Here is a 26,296-nt window from a genome sequence, read left to right on the forward strand (position 1 = left end):
GGATGCATTAAGCTTCCGTAGAGCGCGTTTTATTTTTAGAGGAAAAGCAGCTTCCGGCGGAAGTGGACTGAAACTTCACGGCTGTGTGGACGTCGGAAGCTGGCAGCTGGAGGTTGACGGTGTTTTGTATCGCTGAGGCTCGGTGGAGCTGCTGGAGGAACCATGTCCGCTCTTCAGCATCTGAGGCTGTTCGTGAAGGAGCGTCTGAGCGCCGCAGCGGAGGAAATCTTCAAGGAGTTTGAGAAAACCGTCCTGCAGTACGAGGAGCAGCTGCACCAGCAGCACGGGGCCCTGAGCTGGACTGCAGACTCTGCAGGTACGTGGGGCAGCAGGCCCGGGAGGAGAAGGACCAGCGCTGCGCTCTCAGGCCGGGCGGACGCTGTTAGCTTAGCCGTCACAGGGTGAGTCCAGCCGGGGCGGAGAGCGCGGAGGAGCCGCTGACAAAGGTGCCGCTGAAGCGGGGATGTGGTGACTTTGACTAGTTTCTCCAATTTAAAATGAAAATATATTTTAAATCTGACATTTGTGGTTCGGTGCACACGTAAAAGCCAGCCAGCAGCCGCAGGAAAATGCCAGAGACCGTGCTGTATCATTCCAGTATGAATTCACTCTGGTTTTATTGGAAAACACCAGAAACCAGTGACAGTTACTGCTCATGTGTAACTTTTTTTCTTTCAAACACATGAAACAGAAATATTGCCCTAACATTTTTTTATGTGCAGTTATTGATGATTCCTTCATTACAAATAACACAACTTTCATTTTATTATTTTAGACGAAGTTAAGTACCAAAACAATAAAAGCACTGCTGAGTAACAGTATCTGTTCTAATAGAAAGGCACCGAGCCCTTAATGGCAGAGAGGCAAGCGGCTGATGCTGTCACTGCGCTCGGGTAATCCTGGGTAACACTGGACATGTCGTGACCCTGCGCGCTCTGTCTCAGTGCACTGAGAGAGAAATGCAGCCAGAAACGGCACAAGTGCAAAAGGTTTCTTCCCCTGGATGGTGGACAGAGCCAGAGACGCTTACACTGAGACTGTAAGCGTCTCATCTCTGCTCGTTTCCTTTTGTTCGGGCTTTAAAGACATTTACAGATGAATGAGGTTTAGCTTGATCTTACTCTGACGATGATGTTTAACTCTGTCATTACCAAACACTATCACTTCAGTTTACTTCTAGTTGTAGAAGTATTTCAGTAGAATATGCAGTAGTAGTAATATGTAGTAGAATTCAGCAGAGGGGGCACAGAGACCTTTCTGGATGGTCTGAACTGTCCATAGAAGATCTGCCCATGACCTTGATGCTGTGGATACAACTGGACTAGGAACCAACGCTGATGATTTTCAGGCTCACAGCCCTGTACACTCTTGGGTTGCATGATCAGTGGCTGCACACAAGTTTAAGAGTTTAGTGTTTCAAACAAATGACTTAACTGAAAGTATGAAAGCACTGCTTGGAGCAGAGGACCTGAAAGTGCTGATGTGTGAGTACCAGTTTAAGGAGCCAGCAATCGTTGATGGTCACACTCTGTGAGGATACTCATTTATGTCGGTAACTCTTTAACCTTCACTGAGGTGGCAACATCTGGGATAAAATAAATGAAGAAAACACTCTGTTGGTTTTATATGCCTGTTTTTCATCACTGTGCAAACTCATCTGTGGAGAATTAACCTTACGGTGCATCAGCTGCACGTGTGCTGCAGGCAGGGACATCCAGAGGAAGTTCTTCTTCAAAGACGTGTAACAGGAATGAGCGCTCGGCCGTTGACTCTGCAGATGCCTCTCTCTGTTTCTGCAACTTTAGAACTCAGTGGGATCAAAGACAAGTGCCCCGATGTGAGCGGTCACAATCAGACAGGTAGATTTTCAGATTTTAGGTTTTTCAGAGTTAAAGAGTAAATGTGGTCACAAGATGCTTGGGGAAAACAACAATAAAAGAAGCTCCAGCTGTCAAAAATATCTTCCTGTCATCTCTCAGTTGATGATGATGGATCGTCACCTGCCACGCCACACACGACTTAACTTGAGCAGAGGTCTGGGCGTGAACTTGTGTCCAAACATGCTCAGAAACATTTGTGTTGCAGGTGTTTGTTACATGTGGAGGAGCGACATGAAGCCAAGATTTCATTTATTATGAATATCAGAATAAACATGATATTTTCATAATGAGCAATCGGAGAAATTGCATAAAAATCGTGCTAATTGTTGAGGTATCATCAGTCACTTTGACCCTCATCAGTCCGAGATGTCATTGTCCATCAGAACAAACCTTGTCGTATCACAGTATGAACTAATTCTTTCTCCCTTTTATCTCTGCAGACCTTCCACAGGAAGATGACTGCAAAGAGGAGGAGAAGGTTTCCATCGAGCTCTGTAAGCAGAAAGAGGCCTCTGCTGTGGACCAGGAGAAACCAGAACCAGTACAGATTAAAGAGGAACAGGAGGAGCTCTACACCGGTCAGGAGGGAGAGCAGCTTATCCTGAAGGAGGAGAGCGAGACAATTATGGTGACTCTTACTTATGATGAAAGTGACCTCAGTGAACCTCAGCACAAGTATGTGGACTCTGGATCTACGACAAATGCAGAGCCACAGCCAGCGGAGCTACATCAGCGTACCAGAAGTACCGCGAAAGCTGTCACATCACACAGTCAGCGTAAACCTGACGTGGGGAAAAAGTCTGTAAAATGTGACGTTTGTGGAAAAACCTTCAAGTATAATTTCCAAATGAAGAAACATTACAGAATCCACACAGGCGAGAAGCCGTACGCCTGCAGCACTTGTGGAAAAAGATTCTATCAGATTTATTTCATGAAATATCACGAAAGAAATCATACAGGTGAGAAGTCACACCTGTGCATCACCTGTGGGAAAAGATTCACTGACCTATCGGCACTTAAAAGGCATACATCGATCCACACAGGCGAGAAGCCGTATTCCTGCGAAACGTGCGGGAAATGTTTCAGGCACAGTGCGACTCTGTTGGTTCACATGAGAACCCACACAGGTGAGAAGCCGTACGCTTGCAACACCTGTGGGAAAAGATTCACCAACTTATCCGCGTTTAAAAAACACGCTGCAATCCACACAGGTGAGAAACCGTATTCCTGTAAAATCTGTGGGAAAAGTTTCACTCAGAGCGGGAATCTGACAGTTCACATGAGAACGCACACGGGTGAAAAGTGGTACTCCTGCGAAACGTGTGGCAAAAGTTTCAGTCGAAGTAGCAATTTAACTGTTCACATGAGAACGCACACAGGTGAGAAGCCTTACCACTGCAACACCTGTGGGGAACGATTTAAATACGCCGCAACGCTAAAGAACCACATGGGAACGCACGCAGCAGAGACGTCGCACGCTTGCAAAAAATGTGGGAAAGGCACCAAGGGGGAGTGATAACAATCTGGTCGCTACGGGAACCCATACAGGTGAGATGTCAGGGCCCTGAAACACCTGTCGGGAAAAATATTATGAATATGCTTGTGGTAATTTAAAGTCATAAAAACTGCTGTGACTTTATGTTCACAACATCTGTGTGTTGTGCTGAAGAGATATCAACTAGAGCGCAATAAGGCTGGGCTGTGCTTTCATGCAATACCACTTTGTACCACAAGATGGTGAAACAAGTCAGCGTAACCTTTATTTAAGGAGGTAGTAGTGACTCCTTATAAATACTTTATTTAAGTCATGGCATCAGTTCCATCTATTTTACTGCAGGATGTCAAAGACTAGCTCAGTTTCTATATTTTTGACTTTCAGGAAGTTGAATTAACAACTTTAAAATGCCGGAGCATGTTTTTAACATTTTAACACCAGATAATTAATCTGATTAAGCCAGAAAGATGTAAAATATAAAGTATTTCAATATCCTCATAGAAGTGAAAACACAAAGACAAAACAGTTGGAATAAGTTGTTCTTATGCTCTGCTATCATGTGTTCGGCACAGGGATGCAGAATCAGTCCTAAACATGCTTGTTATGTTGTGGTTAGCTGTGATGTCATGTTTTCATGCTGCTGTTCTGAATCAGTCAACATCTGGCTCATTTGTGTTAATGAAGTGCAGCTGTGAGACAAACTCCTCTCAGACTTCTACTTTCAAACTCTGGTACAATGTTTTGTGTCTCCAGGTAAAAACACCTGTTAGCCTTAAATAATGAATGCCATCGTGTGTGGGCGGAGCTTCAGATGAGATGGCCCTCAGTGAAGGTCCAACAGCTGCTCTCTAGGTGCACATCTGCACTTTCTTCAGTATCCTCCTTCTTCTGCGTTTGCTGCTCCTGAAGGCGGCACGTTATGCCGCATGTGATGTGACTTTATGTCATATTTGCGGTGTTGAAGTCAGTCCGTTGTGGCTTATTGATTGTATCCTGTCGGCATCATGCCGACTGAATGGTTAATATCAGCCCCTCCTCAGCACACTGTTCAGTGTTTTATAGTGGACAGTAGGGCTGCCACGATTAGTCGACTAGTCACGATTACGTCGACTATCAAAATCGTCGACAACTGATTTAATAGTCGACGCGTCGTTTGAAGCTTTGTAAGATCACAAAAGACGCAGGAATAAGTAGTAGGATTTAAGAGTGTAATAACAGACTGAAACAGAAGATGGCAGCACTGCATATACAAGGATGCCAGCTGCCGTTAAACCCGGAAGAAGAAGAAGCTGTGTCCCAGAATTCATAGTGCAGCCCAGCGCAGTTTCCAACAATGGCGGCAGCTAGTTAGTTTTAATGTTACTCTTATTATTCTTTCTGGGTCACAAAATAAACGTTTAACATATTTTCAGGCGAGAATGTAGCTGTGTAAACCTCAAATATCGGCTCAGTTTATCAAGACACCACATATTTTCAAAAGCGCTCCGACGTTTTCGGAGACGTCTGTTACCCACTAGCTCGATAGCTAGCCGGGGTTCAAGGCTCACTAGAGCCGTGAGAACACCGGACTCCCGGCAAATCGTTTTCAAACCCACCGCCGTCTTTCGCTGCTCAGGTTAAACATGATATATAAGTCACTTAGATAATTTAAAAATGTTATTGTTTGGCTTTTTTAGTATTTTATTTGTTCCGGAGTAAATCTGTTTGGCTGAGATCAAAGTTATAGTTTTTACACAGCTGAATAAACGTCAAGCAGACAGCTGATTATCAGAAGTGTGAGATGCTGGAGAATTTACTCCGGTGTCCTGTTATATTTTAGATAGCAAGGAGTTTATTAAACTTCACTGAAACAATCTGCAGATTTCATTAAAATTTAATAAACTATCATCTTGTCTTTAGTTAGCACAGACCTTAAACACTTAAAGCTGTAAGCTAATGATAGTTATATAAGAGCAAATGCTGCTGGTGCGATAAGCTGTACGTCCAATGGATGATGATCTGATTAGTCGACTAATCGCAAAAAATAATCGGCGACTAATCGACTGTCAAAATAATCGTTTGTGGCAGCCCTAGTAGACAGTATATCAGAGATTAAAGCTGCTCGGCAGTATTTGAAACATTCACATCCAGTTATGAAATTAGACCTTGTGTATGTCCCAGTACCAATATAAACAGTTAATAACATTTATAATTTTGCTGTTTTTACCCCCATTAAGGCCTTTTGTTACACTCAGCTCTTCTTTGCTGTGCCATCCAATTTAGAGAAGCCAGCCTTTGACACAAGGAGAGATGAGACTGTTTATGATGGTTTGAACCCAAAACCTTCTCTCTGTGAGGTGACCAGGCTAATAATCTGTTTATCTGACTAATGCAGCTACACTTTGTACTCAGTCGGTCAGTATTTGTTTTTCAAGCAGAAGCCGTTCCACACAGACTTTAACAGTTAATGACAGACCTGTGATGTTCTGGCTGTTCCCCAGCGGTTTGCACTGCACCTCATTTTTATTTGTTTTAATTAACTTCACACAGAGGTGTCTGAGTTAGTCGTCTGTGGCTCTCCTGGTTTTACAGCAGCGTCTCATCTCACAGCTCCACACACATTTACCGGTCTGACACCTGGGACTTAGAAACACGTCTGCTGTTGATCAGCAAGCAGCAGTCTGCTTGTAACAGTACATCCTATCAGGTGCGTAGTTTAAGACCAAAAATAACCACATAAACACTTCAGTTCTTTAAAATTTAATGACTTTGGGATCTTAAAAGATCACGACCATCCTGTTAGTACGGTGGGTTAGCCAACACTAAACCCCGGGCCGAGTTCAGCAGGGTCGGATAATCTTCTGGAATAACTTGTGAGTAATTGTGTCGGGTCAGAGGAGCGTCTCTTTAGTTACATTTTCAAAAAAAATCCCTTTCATCAAATATTTCTGAGTGAGCACGATTCACAGCAGAGCTTTCAGACTCCAAGTGCCTTCTGACTTTAACAGTGATGATGTTTAAGAGCTTGTTGTGTCACACTGTGTGAGACGGGTTGAATGAAGTGTAACTCTGTGTCAGGCAGAACAAAGTGCGAATTTTAAGGTGTCAAATAATTTATCCTTAACGACTGTTACAGAATCACAAACGAATGAAGACGTCTGCTAATTATGAGGTTTAACTTCTGTGCTTGAGTTTTGCTGACAAATAACCTTTAATATCAATGTAATCCTTTTTTTTTTCTCAGAAGTATTTTGAAAAATGTCATTCATTTGAAGTTCTGTATAATCCTGTCCATCTTGTAAAAATCCGTTATGCATTGTGGTGATTTATTTAATCTAAGTTTAAAACAAAGGTTTATTGTACAGTAACATCATATCTGAGCCGACTAACGAGCTGTGTTTCAGGTGTTTCTTTGTTTTTCCAAACCATCATAAACAACTAAATTCATATATTGTATCATATTTGATATAACAGCAATCTTTTATATTTAAAAAATAAACATGTCGAAACTTTGACTTGGCTGCTGGTGGACTGTTTCTTGCTAGGTGGGAAAGTCTACCCAGGTGATTAATCTGGGTGTTCCAGGAGGCGACTCACCATCATTAGTGCTGACATGAGGCTGAAATCATTACAACAGAATAGCATTGTTGTCGTTCTATTACTGTTATCATTTATCTTTTTCAGGGTTGTGGGGAGACAGATAACCATTAGCACTCACATTCACACCTATGGGTAATTTAAAATCACCAATGAACCTAAATTAACCTAACCCCATGTCTTTGGAGTGTGGGAGGAAGCCGGAGACAATCCACACAAACAGGAAGAACCTGGCCAGGTGCAGGAGTGTGGTGGTTAGTTTGTGAGCCACCAGAGCTAACCACCACACCAATGTGCTCGCCTATTATGTTATTCTATACAACAAAATATAGTGCAACTCTGTCACTGACACAAAAGGTAATACTGTAAGTTTAAAAAGAAGATTAAAGATGAGATAAAGTAACACATTTAGGTTTTCTAGGAACGTAGAAATAATACTGCACAGTCAGTGCATCAATACTGAAACAAACTTTGTATAATATCACACGGGAGTCTTTTTAGACCTGCAGGCTCTTAAATATGGTTTTCTATAAAAGAGGAACATCACACACTAATGTGCAGTGCATTATAGGATGAGTAGCTCACTGTTAAACGATCGCAGATGTTTCTCCTTTATTTTTGTTTATTTATTTAGTTACTTATTATTTTTAATTAAATGTTTTCTTATGGGCGCAGCTGGCTCTTTCTAAACCTTAAACTTCTTGATTTTCTGAAATATAAAATGTACTTTCACGGCCGAATCCCTTTAAAAAGTGGGAGCTCAGCGTGGAGCTCCAATAAAACACGGGCGGAACTACAGTTCACTCCCTTCTCTTCTGCCGGAACTCGACAGTGTGACACTCGGGTCGTAAACAGCAGCGGCGCAGGCGCTAGCAGCGTTAGCTGCTGGAGGCAGGATGTCTTCAGCTCAGTGTTTTCCTCCGGCTCATGAACTCTGTCAGACGGATGTGGAGCGAACCTTCGTCCGCTGTCAGGAGGAGCTGCTGGACATCAGCTGGAAGCCTGAAATAAAGTTACACAGAATCGGTAAGAAACGATGACATGTTGCAGGGTTTTAGGGGTAGCAGGGAGCTGCAGGTTTTTCCCAAAGAGAAAAAAAGAGAGAGAAACGCCAAATTACATACAACCCAAATCCCAAATAGCTGGCTGCTGTGAAAAATGTAAATAAAACCAGAATGCAATAGTCTGCACATCCCATAAACCCATATTTTATTCATAAAGAACACATCAAGTCTTTAAACTGAGAAATGGACAATTTTAAGACAAAATCATTTTTGACAGCTCAAAGAAAAGTTGGGAAGGGAGAAAGAAAAGGCTGGAAAATGGAGGTGGTACTAAGAAGAAACAGATGGAGGAACATTTTGTATCTAATTAGCTTAATTGGCAGCAGGTCAGAAATGATGCTGTCATGGAAATCACAGCATGGTCTCAGGAAAGCGTCCAGAAATCATGTCTGTGAGCAGTTTGCTGTAGCGTGATCCAGAAATGCTGCCAAAGCTCATTTAAAATGGACCGAGGGAGAATGAAAACCATTTTGGTCGAATGGTAATTTAATTTGAACACAAGACTAAAGATGAGAATGGCCATCAGTGTTCAGTTCAAAAGCTTGCCTCTCTGATGTATGGAGGGAGATGAATCAGTGCTTGTGAAACTGGCAGCATCCACATCTGGAAAGAATCCATCACTGCTGAAAGGTATATACAGACGAGCAGCAGAGAATGGATGAGGGAATTTGCTCTCATCCAGATGGCGTCTGTTTTTGGGAAGGTCTTGTGAATTTAGCAAGCTGATTCTAAACCATGCAAAAGGATGGAGCAGGACAACTCATGAAACATCTGCTTGTTAAATTCAGTTGTGTAAATCCACAAAAAGCAGTAAACCTTGGATCAGCTGATCACATCCTGTTCACAAAGAAATTCTACTGCAGCTCTCAACAGCAGTGGTGAGTCTTTCCCTGAGCTGAGCCACTACAACCAATTTTAGGCTTTCACAGCCTGCTTAAATCCACTTTAACCTCCGACTGTACTCATTTTCCTGACACCCCTTACTATGTAGGCAAAGGAAATGTTCCTTCTTTTTCTCTGCTCGTTTTCTACTTGAGTGATTTAAGCAGAGCACATTTATTAAGTTAACTTTAGTTTAAATTTTAAGTTTATATTCTCATTGATATTATTTTATTATTACATTAATATAGCACAAGATTTAGGTAGCGTTGCAAAAAAGGAGCCCCTCCAAAGAGCTGCTTTATACTTACGTACTTTACTATTATCATTAGATGCTGCATTCATTTAGTTTTTATTACACTCTGATTTAATACAGTGCAGAATCTTTGCTTTAGTCGTGTGTTGTGCAAACTCTGTTTCTGCCTTATTTACTTTAATTCCACATATGTTTGCACATGTTTCTACTGATCACAGTACCCACCTTCTATTTCCTATCTAAATATAAAGAAATTGGTTTGGAGCTCTGCATTTACTGAGGCAATAGTATCGGTGACTTATGTGTTATGTAATCTGATCAACAGTTGGTTGTTGAATAACCAGGAAGGAAGAAACTTCACAAACTGACATGTTGCAATGATGGCATCTTCTTACAACACCACGCTCAAATTCAGTGAGCTCTTTCAAACCAAACATTCTGTTGTTTGGTTTGAGGGCTGCTTGGCTAGAAGCTTGATATTTCTACAGCTGTGGCAGCGGGACTGTAAACACCTGGGTTTAAAGATTAGCAGGTGTGGTCCTGTAGTATTGCCCATTTGGTGCATGTTTGGCCTGAAGTCTGTCGACACAAATCATTTGTTTAAACTAAAAGCACGTCGTGATTTTTTTTTTTCCTTGTGAATTTCTGTGTTTAAAAGTTGTTAAAAAACAAAATGTTAAATGTATGTTAAACCAGTCATCACTAATCTGGGAGTTAAAATAGAGGCAAATCTTAAACTTGAAAGCCAGGTCAGAGCTGTTGTAAGATCTAGCTTTTTTCATTTGAGGGAATTAGCCAAAATAAAGCCTATCTTATCGAAACAGCATTTTGAGACAGTAATCCATGCCTTTGTTACTTCTAGGCTGGATTATTGTAACGCACTTTATTTTGGGGTTAGTGATGCGTCCATTAGGCGCCTGCAGGTTGTGCAAAATGCTGCAGCACGTCTTTTAACTGGAACAAAAAAGTTTGAGCACATTACCCCAATTTTAATTTCACTCCACTGGCTACCTGTACATTTTAGGATTGTTTTTAAAATTCTCTTATTTGCTTTTAAATCTCTTAATGGCCTGGCCCCCCCCTACCTCTCGGAGCTACTACAACCATATACACCTCCCCGTTCCCTTAGGTCCGCCAATCAGCAGCTCCTTAAGGTACCAAAAACTAAGTATAAATCTAAAGGTGATCGTGCTTTTGCTGTAGTTGCTCCAAAGTTGTGGAATGATCTACCCTTGCATGTTAGGCAGGCCTCTTCTCTCTCTGAATTTAAAAGTCTTCTTAAAACATATTTATTCGCTGAAGCCTTTGGCATTGATTAGAGGGGTTGACTCAATTTGTTTTGACATGTTTCAATTTATTTTAGTTTTTTAGTTATTTATTTTATCTTATCTCATTTTAATTTTCTTTACTTATGCTTTTAGCATGTACAGCATTTTGTGAACTCTGGTTTTATGTTAAAGTGCTTTATAAATAAAGGTGGTATGGTATGGTGGTAAAATGAGGCAGGATGTGAATTTTAAAAAAAAAACACTATGACTTCACATCCTAAACATCTGTGTTTTGTATGGAAGACAGACCAACTGAACTTAAAATGGGGACATGCAGTACTTTCATGTAATGCCAATTTATACTAAGGGTAACCCTTATTTAACCAGGTAAGTTATTAACAACAATCTTGCTCACACTGCGGGCTGAGCAAAGGGCAAATCCTTGTGAGGAAGTGAGTAGAACTAAAAAGAAATATTCAAATTAAGAGCAGCAGAACACATTTCAAAACTCTCTAAGATAAAAACACTGTCCCTGCTGGTTTAAAAACATGCGGTTACATTCCCCAGAACGTAATCGTCACACTAGGAACTTTTCATGTGTCCGTTTGTCCCCTCAGATCTTCTGTGTGTCAGTCAGAATGAGGAAGAGGAGCTCTGTAACCAGGAGAGAAACTCCAGTCTGGACCAGGAGGATCCAGAACCTCCACAAATCAAAGAGGAAGAGGAAGAACTCTTCATCAGTCAGGAGGGAAAGCAGCTCCTACTAAAGGAGGAGATCGATACTTTTATGGTGACTCCTGCTTATGAGGACAGTGACCTCAGCGAGTCAGAATCAAACTGTGATCAGCTCCTCTCTCCCAGCTCTCCTGAAACTGAGAGCTTGAACGAAGGAAGCTTTGATGTAGCCTCAGGATCAACTAGAAATGCAGAGCTGAAACCAAAGCAGAGCCGTCACAGAAACAGTGACAGCAATTTAGACTCTGTCAGTAAATGTGATGTTTGTGGGAAAGACTTTCAAGATGACGGGAACCAACACAGAACCTCAGAGAAGCCGTACGCTTGCAGCACCTGCGAGAAAGAGTTCTATCAGCTTTATATAATGAAGTATCACCAAAGTGGCATCGCAGAGGAGAAGCCGTTTTCTTGTGAAACATGCGGGAGAGGTTTCCGAGCTCGAGATAAAATGTTGATTCACATGAGAATCCACACAGGCGAGAAGCCCTACCTTTGTAATGCCTGTGGGAAAAGCTTTTCTCAGTCATCGGCGTTGAAACGGCATGCGTTAATTCACTCGGGAGAGAAGCCGTATTCCTGCAAAATATGTGGGAAAACCTTCTGTCAGAGTAGTGATTTGACCGTCCACAGCAGAATCCACACGGGTGACAAACCGCACATCTGTAAGAGCTGTGGGAGAAAGTTCTCTGACGCTTCAGCGTTCAAACGGCACACGGCGATCCACACGGGCGAGAAACCGTATTCCTGTAAACTGTGTGGAAACAGCTTCAGGCAGAGTGGCCATTTGCTGCGACACATGAAGATCCACACAGGCCAGAAGGACTACTCTTGTACAATATGTGGCAAAAGTTTCACTCAAAGCGGCGGTTTGAACGTCCACATGAGGATTCACAATAGATAGAGACCGTACTCTTGCAAAGTGTGGGAAAAGCTTCATCAATCGTCGTAACGTGTCTGCACACATGAAAATATAAATTTGCAGGAGAAGGAGTCCTGCCAGACATGTGGGAAGAGTTTCACTCAGTGTTAGTTTAACAGCCCACAGACTCTCAGGAGGAAAGTCAGGCCTGTAATGTCTGAGTGGAAAATACGTCTGGGAACAGAAGTCGTTAAGTAGAGCTTTCAGTTTTTAAGCGATGTATAGCAGGCTGTGTTCGATGAAGCTGCCTGGGCCTGGATCAGTGTGTCAGACTGCACAATCAATCTTTGTCAAATTGTCCAGTAGATGTGGTGAATCTGTAATAAGTGCATTTCAGTTTTTATTGAATGGGTCTTATTGAAATGTGGATGTTTGTAAGGGCGTATGATGATGTCATGGATTCAGTGGGTTGTACTCTGAGGCCTGTACAACATTTGAAATGTTGTCAGTGTGCTTTCTGCAGGCAGATATAACGTTCAAACGATTTTCAGATGACTGCATTCTGTGTTACATCGCTCCTGTTTCAAATAGTTTTATGTCAGAGCACGTTGTCTCAGCTTGTTCCTGTGTGCAGTGTTTGTGATTGGGACACGCAGCTGAGGCAATATTAGATGTAGATGTTGGATAACAATCATTCTTTTAGCACCAGTTACTCAGGTTCATTCACCTAACAGTAATTTATACTCCAAGTATCACCTGGTGTCATAATAGCAGTAATTGTATAACTTTGTTGTATTGCAAGGGTAACTGAAGCTACACAGCAGGAGTGAAGGAGGTCAAAATGAAGAAGATCTTGTTAAATGTGTGAGGTGTTAATGTTTCATCTGAAATTAAAGACTTTAAAACCTCTGTTAATGTTTCTCTCTCCTGAACCTGCTGGAAGAACATGGTGAACTGATAAGGACCACGGTTTACCCCACCTCTGTGTACTTAGAGGGCCTGTAACTCTGAAAATACTTAAAGTACGAGTGTTGCATGGTTTATTTAAACGTACTGAGCTATTGTACAGAAAAACTGATTATGAGTCAAGTGTGAAATTTTCCAGATTTTATATGAAATATAAATGATGTTGTTTGGTTTTACGTTATGTTTCCATCTGAGGCACCTGATTAAAATTTGCACATTGTAGTCAGCCTGTCTGTTTCTGTTTTATCAGGGTTTAGTTCCTCCTGCTGGTCAAAGCCCAAAATTACATTTAAAAGTAATAAAAAGAATGAAAGATGCTGTGCATTATTAGCATCAGCCTGCATTTTAAACCAGCATTAAACAAATATGAAAACACCTTTAGAGCTGTCTTTTTATTACCCTGACATGACTGTAAATGTTTTTAATGACAGAAACATGAAGTCTGACTGCTGCGAAGGTTTTCTGCTGCCAGAAGAATCGGATCAAAAAGATTAAATGTAAGTGAAAATCACGTGAGTCATAAACTAAAACAAATTCCTAAAAGTCTGGATGGGCTGTAAAATGTAAAAACAGGTCACATTACAATAGAACATAGAAAACATGTCAAATGTCCATCCATCCATTCGCTTCTGCTTATCCGGGGCTGGCTCAGCCTCAGCAGAGAAGCCCAGACCACGCTCTCCACCACCACCTCCTCCGGCTCGTCTCGGGGAACACCAAGGCGCCCTCAGGCCGGCCGTGAAAGTTCAAGTTCAGCTTGGTCTCTGTACATGAGACAGTTCTGAAATACGAAAGGTCTCTGTGACGAAAAAGACATTTTTATAATGAGCATGTAATGAAAACAGCAGGTTGTGGGTTGAATCACACACAAACCTTGTTTCATGAATCTTACACATTGTAAGGCAGGAAGAATATCACCAGTTCTTCACATGTGTCAAACAGGGTGCGTGAATCTAACAAAAGGCGCTGATTTCTTTTTCAATAAGCGACGGTCTCAGTTCCTGGTTCGTTTTCTTGTCACGTCTCATTTTTATACCAAGAATTTGAGCTGCTGACATTTTAAATATTAGAAAAGTTAACAGCATGATGTTTAAATGTATTTTAGATATTTTCTAAAAACTGAAGACGGTATTTTCACAGAGATACACTGACTGAACTTTTCCAGTATTGACATCAACACCTATGAAATGATTTATTCATCACGATGAGGAAGAAACTGAATCGTTCTTTTATGTTCAAAGTAAGTAAAACAATAAATAAAAACAGGACTTTATTTCTTTGCAGTCGTCTTGTGAAACACAGAACAGCTCAGAGCTGAAAAAACTAGATCAGCCCACAGACTGAGCTGTTGTCAGGACACTTGACCCGGTTTCTGTCATCAGACTAATATCCAGTCCAAACACGGGGTTGGTGCATTCATAACTCCTCTAACAGCGCTCTGACTCTGGGTGATGGACATTTCAGTCACAGATGATTTCTCCATCATCTGTGATTTGATGTTTCAGCTCTGTGGCGTCCCGCCTGGAAGCTTCCCCGTTCTCCACTCTGTGGTTCTTGTGTCGACCGGCAGGTTGCTGCTGCTTCTGAAACTTTTCCCACACATCCTGCAGGAAACGGCTTCCTGCCCATGCGAGTCCTCATGTGGACCTTCAAGCTGCCGCTCTGAGTGAACCGTTTCCCGCGCAGTTAACAAGAATACAGCTTCTCGTCTGCGTGGACTCTCATGATCCTCTCGAATGGCGTCATGAAGCTGAACCTCTTCAGATTTTTTTTCCAGATGTAGTTTCTCCCACATGTAGATTCTCACGTGGCTCGCTACGCTCGAGTGATTTTGGAGACACTTCCTGCATGTTTTGCAAGTATGCAGCTTCACACCGGTGTGGATCCTCAGGCGAGCCGTTAAATCGCTGTTCTGACTGAAACCCTTCCCACAGAATTCACAGGAGCACAGTTTCTGTGACAAACTCATCAGGAAATTATTTACTGAGGTCAGAGGTCAAGAGAAGAGCAGGTTCATTTTCTTGCTTCCTTTTGCATGTGAGGAGGCGCCCCCTGCTGTCTATTAGTCAAAACAACATTTCAATCTGAGCTTCAGAAGAATGAAGCTGCTGAGTGCCCAACGAACGATGAGCTGTTTCTCACATGGAGGCCACAGCAAAACATCTGTAAACGTGGGGGCTTAGTGATGAAACAGCAGGAGACGCCATGTCTGACTTAAGCGCTCGCGAGTGCGATGAAGGATCCCAGAGAGCCGACTGTTGGTTTGTGAATCATTTATTAAAGAAAACGTCCAGAACTCGAGTGTCACTTTAAAAAACCTGAACAATGAAAAGATGACAAAACATCTTCAAAACATCAGACGTATCAATCTATGTACAACTAGTGCATTTATACATGATTAATAAAATAAAGAAAGCTGAAAGGACATGCACAGTTACTCAGTAACAAACTCATTTAGAATTTAGAGCTTCGGTCTTTAATTCACCTCATTTATTAAAACAAAAGAAAAAAGAACGGAATATTTACAATTTGTTTCTAATACTGACATCAGGAACTACACACGTGGTGCAAACGTGTAAGCTTTTCCTCCAGGACCTCAGAGAAACTCAAAGATGGCCTCACAGCTCGCTCTGTTAGTCTGCATTTATAGACTTGGTCGAAAGTTTTTTTTACTGGCATAAATTTGCTGTTTTACATGATTTTATGATGTAATCGAGAACCATCGGGAACATTTCACACTTTTAAAAGAATTTTATTGCCAAATAAATCAAATGTATGTAAATCCCAGGAGTTTCCTGGTCACAGATCCAAAATGTTCATTTGATTCTCCTCCGAGCGACTTGGTATCACTTTCTTGTGATATGCTGGAAAACGTTCAGCTGGTCATCGACTGACAGTTAGTTTGGTCAAACCTTAAAAAGCAGGTGGAAGAGCAGAAGCTCACAAACTGATCCTGGAGCTGTGATAAAGCAGGAACAATCAGGATTTGACCCAGAAGCTGAGCTGCAGCACACGTTGTCTCTGCAAACACCGACTCGTTCAGCAGTTTATTTGCAAATAAAAATCTTTGAAACGTATGAAATGCTTGTGACTGACTTCGAAACATATTTTTCCCCAAAGATATTCGTGCAGCTTTCTTGCAGCCTGAAACACACGTTTGCTGTATTTCTGTGACATTTAGTGCAAATCTTGCTTGAACACAACTTCTTGTGTGGAGTGACAGTTTACAACCTACAACTATGTGTCACACGTGTGCAGCTTCACGTGTGCGGATCCTGGGAAGCTTCAGCATTTGGGACTTTTTCATACAAGTTTTTTTACCCACTTCACATTTTGCAGACTTTTTTATGCTGACTCTTGGACGTGTGAGAGTTTTCTACAGTTTCTTTCATTGGCCTTTCTTCTGCGCTTCCTTCTTTGTTTCTCGTCCACGTTTGCGGCTGATCCTGACCTCACGTGCTTGCTTCCTATCAGACTCCAGTTTGGGGAGCTGTGAAAGAGAATCTGGCCATCGTTTGGTTCCTGTTCTCTATGTTCCTCATAAACAGGAGTCACCACAAAGCTCTCGGTGTGACGCTTCAGTGCCGACTGCACTCCCTCCCTCCTGAGTTTGTGCTGTTCTTTGATCTGTGGACGCTTTGGTTCTTGCTGATTGGACAACAGTTTCTTGTGTTTTTGTTTAACATGAGGAGGCCCTGGTTCCTCCTGGTTCAGGCTGCAGTTCCTCTCCTGGTTACAGAGACGCTTTTTAGGAAGAACCTTCTCTGCTGCAGTGACGTGGAGCTGTGGGTGGTCTGCAGGGACAAGATAAATGTTAGTAACAGTCCATAAATAAGCACAGAGTACAATCCTGACCTAGCAGGTGATTTAAACTTCTGTGTTGGTGTTTTAGACCTTGTGGTCGCGTCTCGTGTGTCATATAAGCTGTGCCAGCCGTCAGAAGCAAATAAAATGCCAGGGCATTATTCTGCCTCCCTACCTACTCTGCTGGGGAAATTTTAAGAGGTAAACATGTTTGACATATTCTTCCACATCTTTGTAAATGCTCTTGCGTCCATTCCAACAGACAAGCTCCCTCCAGGAGCTTCAGGGAGTCTTTATTTTGAGATGATAGTGATTATTTTCTGATTAATTCAAAACCTTTGTTGAAAAAGTAGCTGGAAGTTCACAGGAGGAACTGATGTGACTTGGGTTTCAGAGAGATCTGGTTATAACGTATCTGCAGAGTAGATTTAATACAGTACACAGAGTACAAGTACAGATCAGCTAAGTGCAGGTACTAGTTTCCTTCTGATCCAATTTCACAAACCAAACACACAAAAAAATACAAAAGTCCTAATGGCACTTTTCTACTCTACAACATGTCTCCTTCACCCATTCTGTCACACACACTTTTCTGCACCTATCCAACAGTCAGCAGCTCAGGTTCAGCATCCTGCCCACAGACACTCTGGAGCAGAGGGAACCCCCAACCTTCTGATTAGCAGGTGAGCTGCTGAGCTACACCACCCAGCTGTGCTGTATCATCACTACAAGTCTGGCGTTAGAAGCTGTGACAGACTCGGTGAGTTACGGTGATTTCTACAAGTGTACAGACCTGAGGAGCCCGCTACCGCTAACCAGCCGGAGCCACGTTACCTGCCTGTGGGCATGCTGAGCCGTCAGCGTCTCTGCTGCTCTGACCTCAGTCTGATCTTTCTAAAAGCTGAAGGTGTCTGCTTTTAACTCCGCATTTCTCATATTATTGTTATCATTATTAATATTACTATTGTTACTTTGGTCTGCGAGGATGACATAAAGAGCTCGGAGCTCCCGCAGGCTCACACTCATTCATCCCGGTTAGCCTACCGATCCTCTGAAGCTTGATCTCCGGCTTCCAGAAGCTCTCCAGCAGCCTGCGCTGCCGCTCGATGTCCTGCTCGTATTTGACGATCGTGTTTTCAAACACCGTGAAAATTTCATCCACGGCGGCAGACAGCCGCTCGTTGACAAAGTTTATCAGAAACTCCACTGTGGACATTTTTACTTTCGATTAAACGATCAGCACAAGTCCTTCTACAGTTCCGGATTCTGCTGAATCTGCTTCCGCTGTGTGCTGCACCATTAAAGGTTCTGAATGAAGCTGAGACGTTTTTTAAAGTTCCGCTCTCGGTAAATTACTGCCAAACGTTATTTCTTACATAATAATAATAATAATAATAATAATAATAATAATAATAATAGTTATTATTGTTGTTTTTTATTATTTTATTATTGTTTTTTATTTTTTATTTTTTGTACTGGCACAGTTATTCAAAGTAAGTAATCGCAGGCCGCCATCATTTCCTTTTTTTTTTTTTGGCCTGTCCCGTTTGGCTCTTTTGCATCAGAATTGTTGTCTAAAGGCAAAGAAAGATGCCCAACGGATTTACTTTACCAAATTGACCATCCCAGCCTTGCCATAATGGTCCATTTGATTCACCTTTTATTGTTTATTTTATTTTCACTTGCTGAATACGGGACAGACTTGACTGGGGGAAAGAAGGGGAGAAAGAAAGAGGGAAAGAGAAACAGCTGAGAAGAGGGACGGGGGAGAAGGGCAAAAGGCAAAAACCAACAGAATGAGCAGAAAAAAAAAGAAGAAAAAAATGCATATATCAATCACCTGGATCACCTGCTGAGAAAGAAAAAAGAAAACAAGCAGAAGAGAACAAGAGTAATAGAATAAACAACATCACAATGATATATGGGAATATGACAGTAAATACTAAATATTAAACATTATTGTGCAGCACATAAGATCAACAGAACACAGTGTGCTTTGAGGTAGGAGCCAAAAAGGGTGTAGTTTGTGGGTGTGATCACCCGTGTGTACACCTGTGAGCATGGACGCGCTTGTTTTTTGTTTTTTAAAAGGTTCCTTCATGTAATGATCTGCTAGAGGGTGTGGGGGGGGCCACAGCCCCGTCCTCCAGGGCATGAAGCAGGTATGGAGGAGATCAAAACTCCAGACATCCAGAGGCCCCCAGAACACAAGAGACCAAGGAAGACCAACAGAGGGGCAGCTGCGCCACTGTCCCAGTAAGAGCTGTCTGAGGGAGTCCGCCACTGGCAGGGAAGTGGTGGTAGGGGGAGATAGGCCTCCAAACCTTGGAGGGCCTGAGATGTCCCCAGAGAGGTGGCGCCTGACACCCAACCTGACATATAGACACAGAAATACAGGCACACACAGACACAAACATCCATTCCCACCCTCATGCTCTCATATGCACTTACTCCACACTCAACCAACGTGGAGACAGACATAAAGAGACGCTGTACACACGATCACACTCCCCAAGCGTACTCTACAAACCGGGTCTAGGTACCCTTGCCCCTGGAGGGGGGGAAACTGCACCCAGACCCAGGTGGTGTTACCCTCCGCCATCATTTCCATTTTCACTGTATAATATGGTCTTATACCATAATCTGACAGCGTGTTTATTTGTTTGATGTCGCTGTCACGGTGTCATGTCACTTGTCTTTTAAAGACTTACTAAAAATCATCACTGCGACATTTATAAGATTTACAGCTTATCATGTATGTGTCACGTGTCATGTCACCCGAGCAGCCATCACAGCAGCTCTTACTACCATCGTGTAAACCTTCTCCTTCAGTCACAAATCATCCACCCACTCCACTCTGCCTGCTCTCTTCTTAAAGTGTCAGTAATACATATACAACAATAACAGTTTAATCATTAATTTCTTTAATAAATAAATAAATCCCCCCCCCCCCAAAAAATAAATAAATAAATAAAAAATAAAAATAAAAAAAATAATAAAAAATTAAGAACAATGAAACAATGACTTTACCTGCTCGCATCGACTCTTTTCATGCACATAATTTGTTTTTGGGATCATTTTCTGAAAAGAGGATCAAAAACAAACAATAAGGAGAAAATAAAGCAAAGTAAGCAGATGAAATTGACTGAATATTACTTATTTTATTTTATTTTGTTGGCAATAAAATATGATGAGGTGAAGTCATTGTTTCATTCATTTTAAGTTTTTTTTTAAGTAAAGTAAGTACTGGTGCATGAAGCCTGATAGAAGTTAATATAAATTTAAAAGTACAAATCCAAACAAAAAAAATTACAGAATTATTTATGGCATTAACAGGTGCAATATTTATACAATACAGATGCTTATTTTTTATATGTAATTTATCTGTAATTAAAATTATCATTTCAATCTTTATGCAAACAAACCCAGTTCCAAAAACATATAAAAACAATAATAATAAAATCAAATGAAAATCAAATATTCATCTATTTTAGTCATGGATCTGAGCAGCTTTAAGACCCAGAGCAGAGCGGCTGTCAGCAGCGGTAAATATAGCAGCATTGTGGTGTGTGCGCTGTTCTGTGTGCGGTGTCGGTGTGCGGGTCAGAACAGCTCCGGGTCATCATGAGGAGGCCTGAACAGACCGGAGCAGTCTGAGCTCTCCTGTCAGCACGAAGCGAACATGGCGCGTCTTTAAAGCACAAACTGAGCGTGAAGGAGCCTGAAGATCAGCCGCACGTGAGTCACGGCGTCCTTGTGTTCAGCGAGTGTGAGGCGTTCACTGCCTGCTGTTTCTGTAGGTTAACTGAACATCTTAAATCTCTGTCACTGGGGCCACAGAGAATATTTAATGTCTGTACCTTTATTATATTATTGAGATGACATATGCCAAGTAAAATGCTTCAACTAAGATTTATTTTCTTTGTGAATCATCAATAGGTTAAATGATTACATTTATTTTAAGTGATTAAAAATCCTGTAGTGTGAGCTGATATCCTGACGTGTACTTTATCCAGCTTTTATTTACAGAAATGTGAAACAAGGAAAAGCAAAAGAATCTCATATGTGATCCAGTGAATAAGGTCCTGATTAATCTTGCAAATATATTTTTCATCAATACATTAAACGTGTTATTATTTATACCACTACCACTACAAAGCGCTTTATATGGTAACAGCAGAAGCTGTACAATACAATATTAGAGGTAATCAAACAATCCTCTGTGAGAAACACATGAAGAAAAATGAGAAAAAAGAAACTGTAGGAGAGAGAAGACAAAAGTTAACGACTGATGGAGTAACATGATAGAGTTTTACGATATGAGACGACCAGATTATTCAAGACCTGGTATGTAAAGAGAAGGTTATTTTTTTCTTTAACAAAAAACAAATCTGTAATATCTGTAAAAGATTCAGCTCAGTATGCAGCAAGTGAAACACTGTACAGTTAAAAAAAGAAGCTGACAAACGCACATCAGAAGTTACGCGAGGCTCTACCTTCACACTTCTACTTCAGCAAGCAGAAAAGATATTCATTTAAATAATAACTAAAAGTAAAGAATGAATGTCGTTCCTTTTAGTTTTACTTTTAGGAGGAAGTCAGAGTGGATGGACGGGTGTAGCCTTGAACTCTGCGACAGAGTCAGAGACTAACTAATCATTTTCTCAGTGTTAAATAGACTGCTGAACCCGACACCGCTCTCTCTCCAGGCACTAGTTACCTGTGAGCCTCACTGACAGTGTAAGGAAGCCCACGAGGGTCAGTTCTTCCACAGCCTGGCCAGGATGTTGCAGCTGTGTAAAGTCACCAACGCTCTGTTCATCAGTAACGCCCGCTCAGCCTGCAGCGACGAGCTCATCCAGCAGGAGGCGGTGACGCTCTGCATCAACGTGTCCAAGCAGCAGCCGTTTCCCTCCAGCAGCATCACCAAGCTGCAGATACCCGTCTACGACGACCCCAACGAGGACCTGTACAGCCACTTTGACTGCTGTGCCGACGCCATCCAGAAGGAGGCGAACCGCGGCGGACGCAGCGTCGTCTACTGTAAGAACGGACGCAGCCGCTCGGCCACGATCTGCATCGCCTACCTGATGAAGCACCGCAAACTGTCCCTGACAGACGCCTTACAGGTGAGGATCTATCCCACCCTGCTCTACTTTACTTTTTGTACAGGTTACAACTTTGGCATCTGGTGTTAGTGATGAACTTTGTCCACCCTCCACAGACCCCGAGCTCCTCCTGCTGACTGTGAGGCAGATTATAAATGTGACACTTTGTTTATTGGAAAATAAACTGCACATTGATTAAACAAACTGCTGAGTTTGTTCACTCTTAGAGGAGCTGTTAGGTTCCATAAATACTGTTCTCACTCCCGAGACGTAACATCTCGACGTTTTGTCACATCCCGCAGTGGACCGTGAGAACGCGAAAAGTGACCTTCCGCGTTCTTATGGTCCGCACCAGGTTATGGATGAAATCCAGTGGAATGACGCTCCCGCGGTAATAGACCTTCCAGCCATGTATTCCAGCCCTATACCTAACCTTCTCCCTAAGTCTAACCATAACTTTATTCCTAACTTTAACCAGCACTTTAATGACGTTAAATAGTGTTTTCCCAAGAGGTTTGAAGAAAATGAACAAAAATGTGTAGATTGAGTCCAAACGGTTGTCATATTTCCTCATTTTTCCAATCTCATCATTTAGGAATGTGTTGGGTGCCTTGAAAACGTAATATGTTGACGATTTGTCACCTAGCATTACGCTTTGGGAGAACGTGCTGATAAATAATGATCAAGTCTTCAAATGAAGGTCTGAGGACTGAAAGAGTAATAGAGTGAACACAAGTCACAGAAAAAGTGCTGAACTTTTGGTTGCTTCAGAGTTTTTCACACATACAGTTTTTGTTTATCATTTAATAAGTATTATTTTGCAGATTTTAAAATGCCAATCATCCTATTTATAAGTCTCACTGTGCTTTGAGCCGTCTAAATCAGCCCAATCCTGCTGCATGAAGGTCAAAAATGTGGAGGACTGAGCTCAACCTGCAGCTGAGAGGTTTGTTTTCTGACGCTGAAGCTTTTATTATCCAAAGTGCCCTTGAACACAACACTGAAAGATGAGCTGCACACTGAGCGTTGTTATATTCATGCTCAGAAGGGACAAATACAACAATTCAGCCCTTCTCTGAAGGCTGACACCCCTGATCCTGTTTTGTGCTGCAGATTTGGCTCAAATGAAAAAGAAAAATGTTATTTAATTAAATTTTATTTACTGACCTATATTCATAACATTAACTATCTGTTTAACCCCAACAACAGAAACACATCTTTGTTTAATGTCTTTTTTGCTTTTTGTAACGTAAAATTAAAATTTTTTGGAAAAAATTGTTGAAAAACAGCATAAATACTTTAAAAAATCTTCCACATCTTGTTGTGTTGAGAAGAAGCTGAATTTATGCATTATCTATTTATTAATCATCATTTCTTTTTATTATTAATTTATATTTAGAGTTTAAATCAGATGTTATACTGTTCACTAAAATATTTTCCCGCAGTTTCTCCGATAACTTCAAACATTAAATGAGTTTTATGATTTGACAGAAATGAAGGACTGAAGTTTTGCAAACGTCATGACAGGTAATCAAAAAAAAAATATGTCCATAAAACAAATAAGAGAAAACAGGAAAAATTTTATGAAATACAAAAATATTTAGAAAATATTAAAATAAATTGTAAAGTACAGAAATACAAATCATGCAGAGCAACCACAGATCCTTAGAAGCAACCAGAGCTCGTCACTGTTCATTTCCCTTTTCCCAGAAAGTCAAGACGGCTCGTCACGTGATCGACCCGAACCCCGGCTTCATGTCTCAGCTGCAGAGATACGAAGAGGAGCTGAAGCGGAGACGAGGAAAGTCCTGATCCTTCTTACAAAACTCAGAGTCCGCAGCTGAAAACAGAAGCAGTGCTGAAGCTTCTTCACCTCCGTCCTCCTCTTCTGCAGGATTTTACACGCCGTCACTTTAATTAAGGCTTAGATGAATGAATTAACCTCTAGATTACGGCCTGTTTTTAAAAAGAAGTCCCAACAAATATGTATTGAACTTATTTTAATGTTAGGATACTGAAGATATCCAAGTATCTAAAATGTGACCTGATAAAAACAATATTTAAGGAAAGTTTTTATTACAAAAACTGAACAAGTGGAGATGATGAGAAAAAGTATAGAAAGTTTTAAAATCAAGTCAAATAACATAAGAAGACAAATTAACTATAAAATTTGAACTAAGCTGAAGTGAAGGTGGAACTGTTACCTCCTAAATGTACTGAATATACACACTACATGATGTTCATCTACAGAAAACGAGGCTCATTTACTGTATGTAATCACAATAACATTATTTCTTTTATAAACCTTTACTTTGTTACAAAGCACTTAAAGAAAAAACAGACAGGACAACATTTGTACCAAGTTTGTGGAAAATAAAAGGTGAAGACATCAAAAAGAGCGAAAATGTGGTTTATATCTAAAAGTTCAAAATATGAACTAAGAAGTATATTTATTATCCAAGTATCAGTTATGATCTATCAGGTTGCTGCTCACCGTTGGTTTCACTATTGATTACTTTGCAGCCAATACTTCTATTTAAATTAAAATAAAATACTTTAAACCATAATTGGCAACAAAATAGTATAAAAACTGATTATTTTTATGCTTGTCCTCTCAGTGGTTCACTAATCATAAGAAAATCAAAAAGAATGATTATTTTCTGTCTAAACACTCAGTTTTCTTTTCTTGTCCAAGTCTGAGCACACGTGGCTGCAGTCCCACCTTTTACCTCTAGGTGGAATCACTTACACAGAAAATAATGCAGCCCCGTGAACACGTGACGAGTCAGGCTCCTCTTTAATTTGATCTGAAACATTAAAAAAATCCACAAAGAAGCTCAGGGATGATAATAAACCGTGACGTGAGATTTCGATCTTCATCAGCGTCTCTCTTGTGAACCTGATTAAATGAGAACTCACCTGGATTTTATTCTGACAGGATGTAACCTTAGGAGGCTATCTCACTGATCCTAGGTCAGTTTCACTGTAGAGCATGGATGATGTTACACTGAAAGTTTCAGTTAAGATGTGATAATATGGAGCTTTCCAGGTACTTAAGCCTCTCCTGTTAAAACTTGTTAAATTCACACAAAACCTTTACATTTATTATTTGTAAAAGAATTATTTCCCAGGAGGCTCCAATTTAACTTCACCTGAGATTTAATTTGAACTTAGGTTAACATATGCCAACGTGGAATTGTTCATTTAAATAAGTGAAAAGCTGAAATTTTCCAGAACAGAAATCTTTAAACTTTTTATGTTGTCATAGTAAAGTCAAAGATTGTTACAAGTTAGAGATTTGAAAGCTTTTTAGTTTAAATCACCTTATAAAACTGATAATAATGTCGAGATCAAGTAACAGTTTATATTAATATTCTATGAATCAGCCTCTGAATGATACACGGGAAAAACATTTTCCTGGACATGAACAGGAAAGCAACATGTTCCTGGTCTTTTATATTTAATTAAACAAAAAAACAAAAAGAAAGAAAGAAGATTAATTATTAATCTCTAAAAGCACAAAATCTTGAAACTGGGCATAAAAACAAAAGAACACAAACAAAAATGTCTTGCCTTAAAGAGCCACTGAATTATTAATTGTCAGTTTTTTTAATGCTCCATCAGATGTCTTAAAGCTCTGTAAATATACAACATATTAAATACTCAGGTTAAAATAGTAGAAAAGAAACAAACATATTCAAGTACTTATGTGGGAAACGGTCTGAATTTTTAACATTTTGGCAGCTTATTAAGTCTGAACGTAAAACATGTAAGTCTGTGAAATTCAGCAGTTTTATATGTTAAATGTGTTCTGTGAGTTTTAATGCTGCTTCTGGTTAATAATTATCTTTTAATAAACAAAACAAAAAACCTTGTGAAAATCTTTGGTGTCTGCAGAGTCTTACTGTTGATCTCAGGTGTGTCCTCCTTTTGATGCTGCCATTTGAATCTAAAAGCAATGATTTTATTTGCACAGATATTATTTAAACCACCTGTGACCTCAGTTTTTATTGTAATGAGTCTATAATTACAAAAGCAAACAGATGTCTGTGTTAGCTAAAGGGTGTTACCATAACAGGCGCTTAAAGAAATAATCCTGCCCTGCCTCTTTAAGACCAGGCTGCTGTAAACAATCGTTTGTGAGAAAATAAAAATAAAGTTAAATGTTGATCACTCAAAAATGAGCTCTGTGGTCATTGTCTACAATATGTTGGCCGAGGTTTAACTTTATGTTTTATTCCTGTCCTGAGATGTGTTTGTTTCTGAAGCTGAAGTAAAAAACACTGCAAACCACAATATTTGATTAAAAATACTCCAAAGACACGAGTAAGGCTCACAGTTGTTAGTCTAGTGATCGTGGCTCAAGAGTTGGCAGTTCGTCTTGTAATCGGAAGGTTGCCGGTTCG

At 40.7% G+C, this 26,296-nt stretch overlaps 3 protein-coding genes and 1 pseudogene across 7 annotated transcripts; 3 read left to right on the top strand and 1 right to left on the bottom strand.

The window, feature by feature from the left end:
* The first annotated feature begins 80 nt into the window (after positions 1 to 80).
* On the top strand, positions 81 to 6,858 carry LOC146647416 (uncharacterized). 2 transcript variants are annotated; one of them, XM_085388927.1, is made up of 3 exons: positions 81 to 316; positions 2,321 to 3,428; positions 4,129 to 6,858. In XM_085388927.1, the coding sequence occupies exons 1-2, from the start codon at positions 163 to 165 to the stop codon at positions 3,394 to 3,396; spliced, it is 1,230 nt and encodes a 409-aa protein (XP_085245053.1). In that variant the 5' UTR covers positions 81 to 162; the 3' UTR covers positions 3,397 to 3,428; positions 4,129 to 6,858. The 2 variants fall into 2 exon arrangements, with proteins under 2 accessions (XP_085245053.1, XP_085245052.1); XM_085388926.1 differs by having other exon boundaries at positions 2,321 to 6,858.
* Positions 6,859 to 7,775: 917 nt separating this feature from the next.
* LOC146647417 (uncharacterized) lies at positions 7,776 to 13,370 on the top strand. Its single transcript, XM_085388946.1, has 2 exons — positions 7,776 to 7,977; positions 11,036 to 13,370. The coding sequence occupies exons 1-2, from the start codon at positions 7,848 to 7,850 to the stop codon at positions 12,052 to 12,054; spliced, it is 1,149 nt and encodes a 382-aa protein (XP_085245072.1). The 5' UTR covers positions 7,776 to 7,847; the 3' UTR covers positions 12,055 to 13,370.
* Positions 13,371 to 13,417: 47 nt separating this feature from the next.
* dusp28 (dual specificity phosphatase 28) lies at positions 13,418 to 26,055 on the top strand. Of its 3 annotated transcripts, none has more exons than XM_085389008.1 (3): positions 13,418 to 13,475; positions 21,492 to 21,911; positions 23,601 to 26,055. In XM_085389008.1, the coding sequence occupies exons 2-3, from the start codon at positions 21,567 to 21,569 to the stop codon at positions 23,700 to 23,702; spliced, it is 447 nt and encodes a 148-aa protein (XP_085245134.1). In that variant the 5' UTR covers positions 13,418 to 13,475; positions 21,492 to 21,566; the 3' UTR covers positions 23,703 to 26,055. The 3 variants fall into 3 exon arrangements, with proteins under 3 accessions (XP_085245134.1, XP_085245135.1, XP_085245133.1); XM_085389009.1 differs by lacking the exon at positions 13,418 to 13,475 and adding an exon at positions 19,971 to 20,520 and having other exon boundaries at positions 23,605 to 26,055; XM_085389007.1 differs by lacking the exon at positions 13,418 to 13,475 and adding an exon at positions 19,976 to 20,520.
* On the bottom strand, positions 16,222 to 18,094 carry LOC146647419 (uncharacterized; annotated as a pseudogene). The gene is made up of 2 exons (XR_014908448.1): positions 17,827 to 18,094; positions 16,222 to 16,772 (listed from the first exon to the last, which is right to left on the bottom strand). The product of XR_014908448.1 is annotated as an uncharacterized LOC146647419 (transcript).
* Positions 26,056 to 26,296: the final 241 nt, after the last annotated feature.

Source organism: Rhamphochromis longiceps, linkage group LG18, assembly GCF_057381845.1.
Source record: "Rhamphochromis longiceps isolate RC_006_pf linkage group LG18, R_longiceps_female_GT1.1, whole genome shotgun sequence".
NCBI classification, from domain to species: Eukaryota; Metazoa; Chordata; class Actinopteri; order Cichliformes; family Cichlidae; genus Rhamphochromis; species Rhamphochromis longiceps.

Excerpts from the sequence above, each read along its gene's own strand:
- LOC146647416 (XM_085388926.1), top strand. The coding sequence starts at position 163 with ATGTCCGCTCTTCAGCATCTGAGGCTGTTCGTGAAGGAGCGTCTGAGC. Across the intron at positions 317-2,320 it reads CTGGACTGCAGACTCTGCAG|ACCTTCCACAGGAAGATGAC; the intron begins GTACGTGGGGCA and ends TTATCTCTGCAG.
- LOC146647417 (XM_085388946.1), top strand. The coding sequence starts at position 7,848 with ATGTCTTCAGCTCAGTGTTTTCCTCCGGCTCATGAACTCTGTCAGACG. Across the intron at positions 7,978-11,035 it reads AATAAAGTTACACAGAATCG|ATCTTCTGTGTGTCAGTCAG; the intron begins GTAAGAAACGAT and ends TTGTCCCCTCAG.
- dusp28 (XM_085389008.1), top strand. The coding sequence starts at position 21,567 with ATGTTGCAGCTGTGTAAAGTCACCAACGCTCTGTTCATCAGTAACGCC. Across the intron at positions 21,912-23,600 it reads CCCTGACAGACGCCTTACAG|AAAGTCAAGACGGCTCGTCA; the intron begins GTGAGGATCTAT and ends CCCTTTTCCCAG.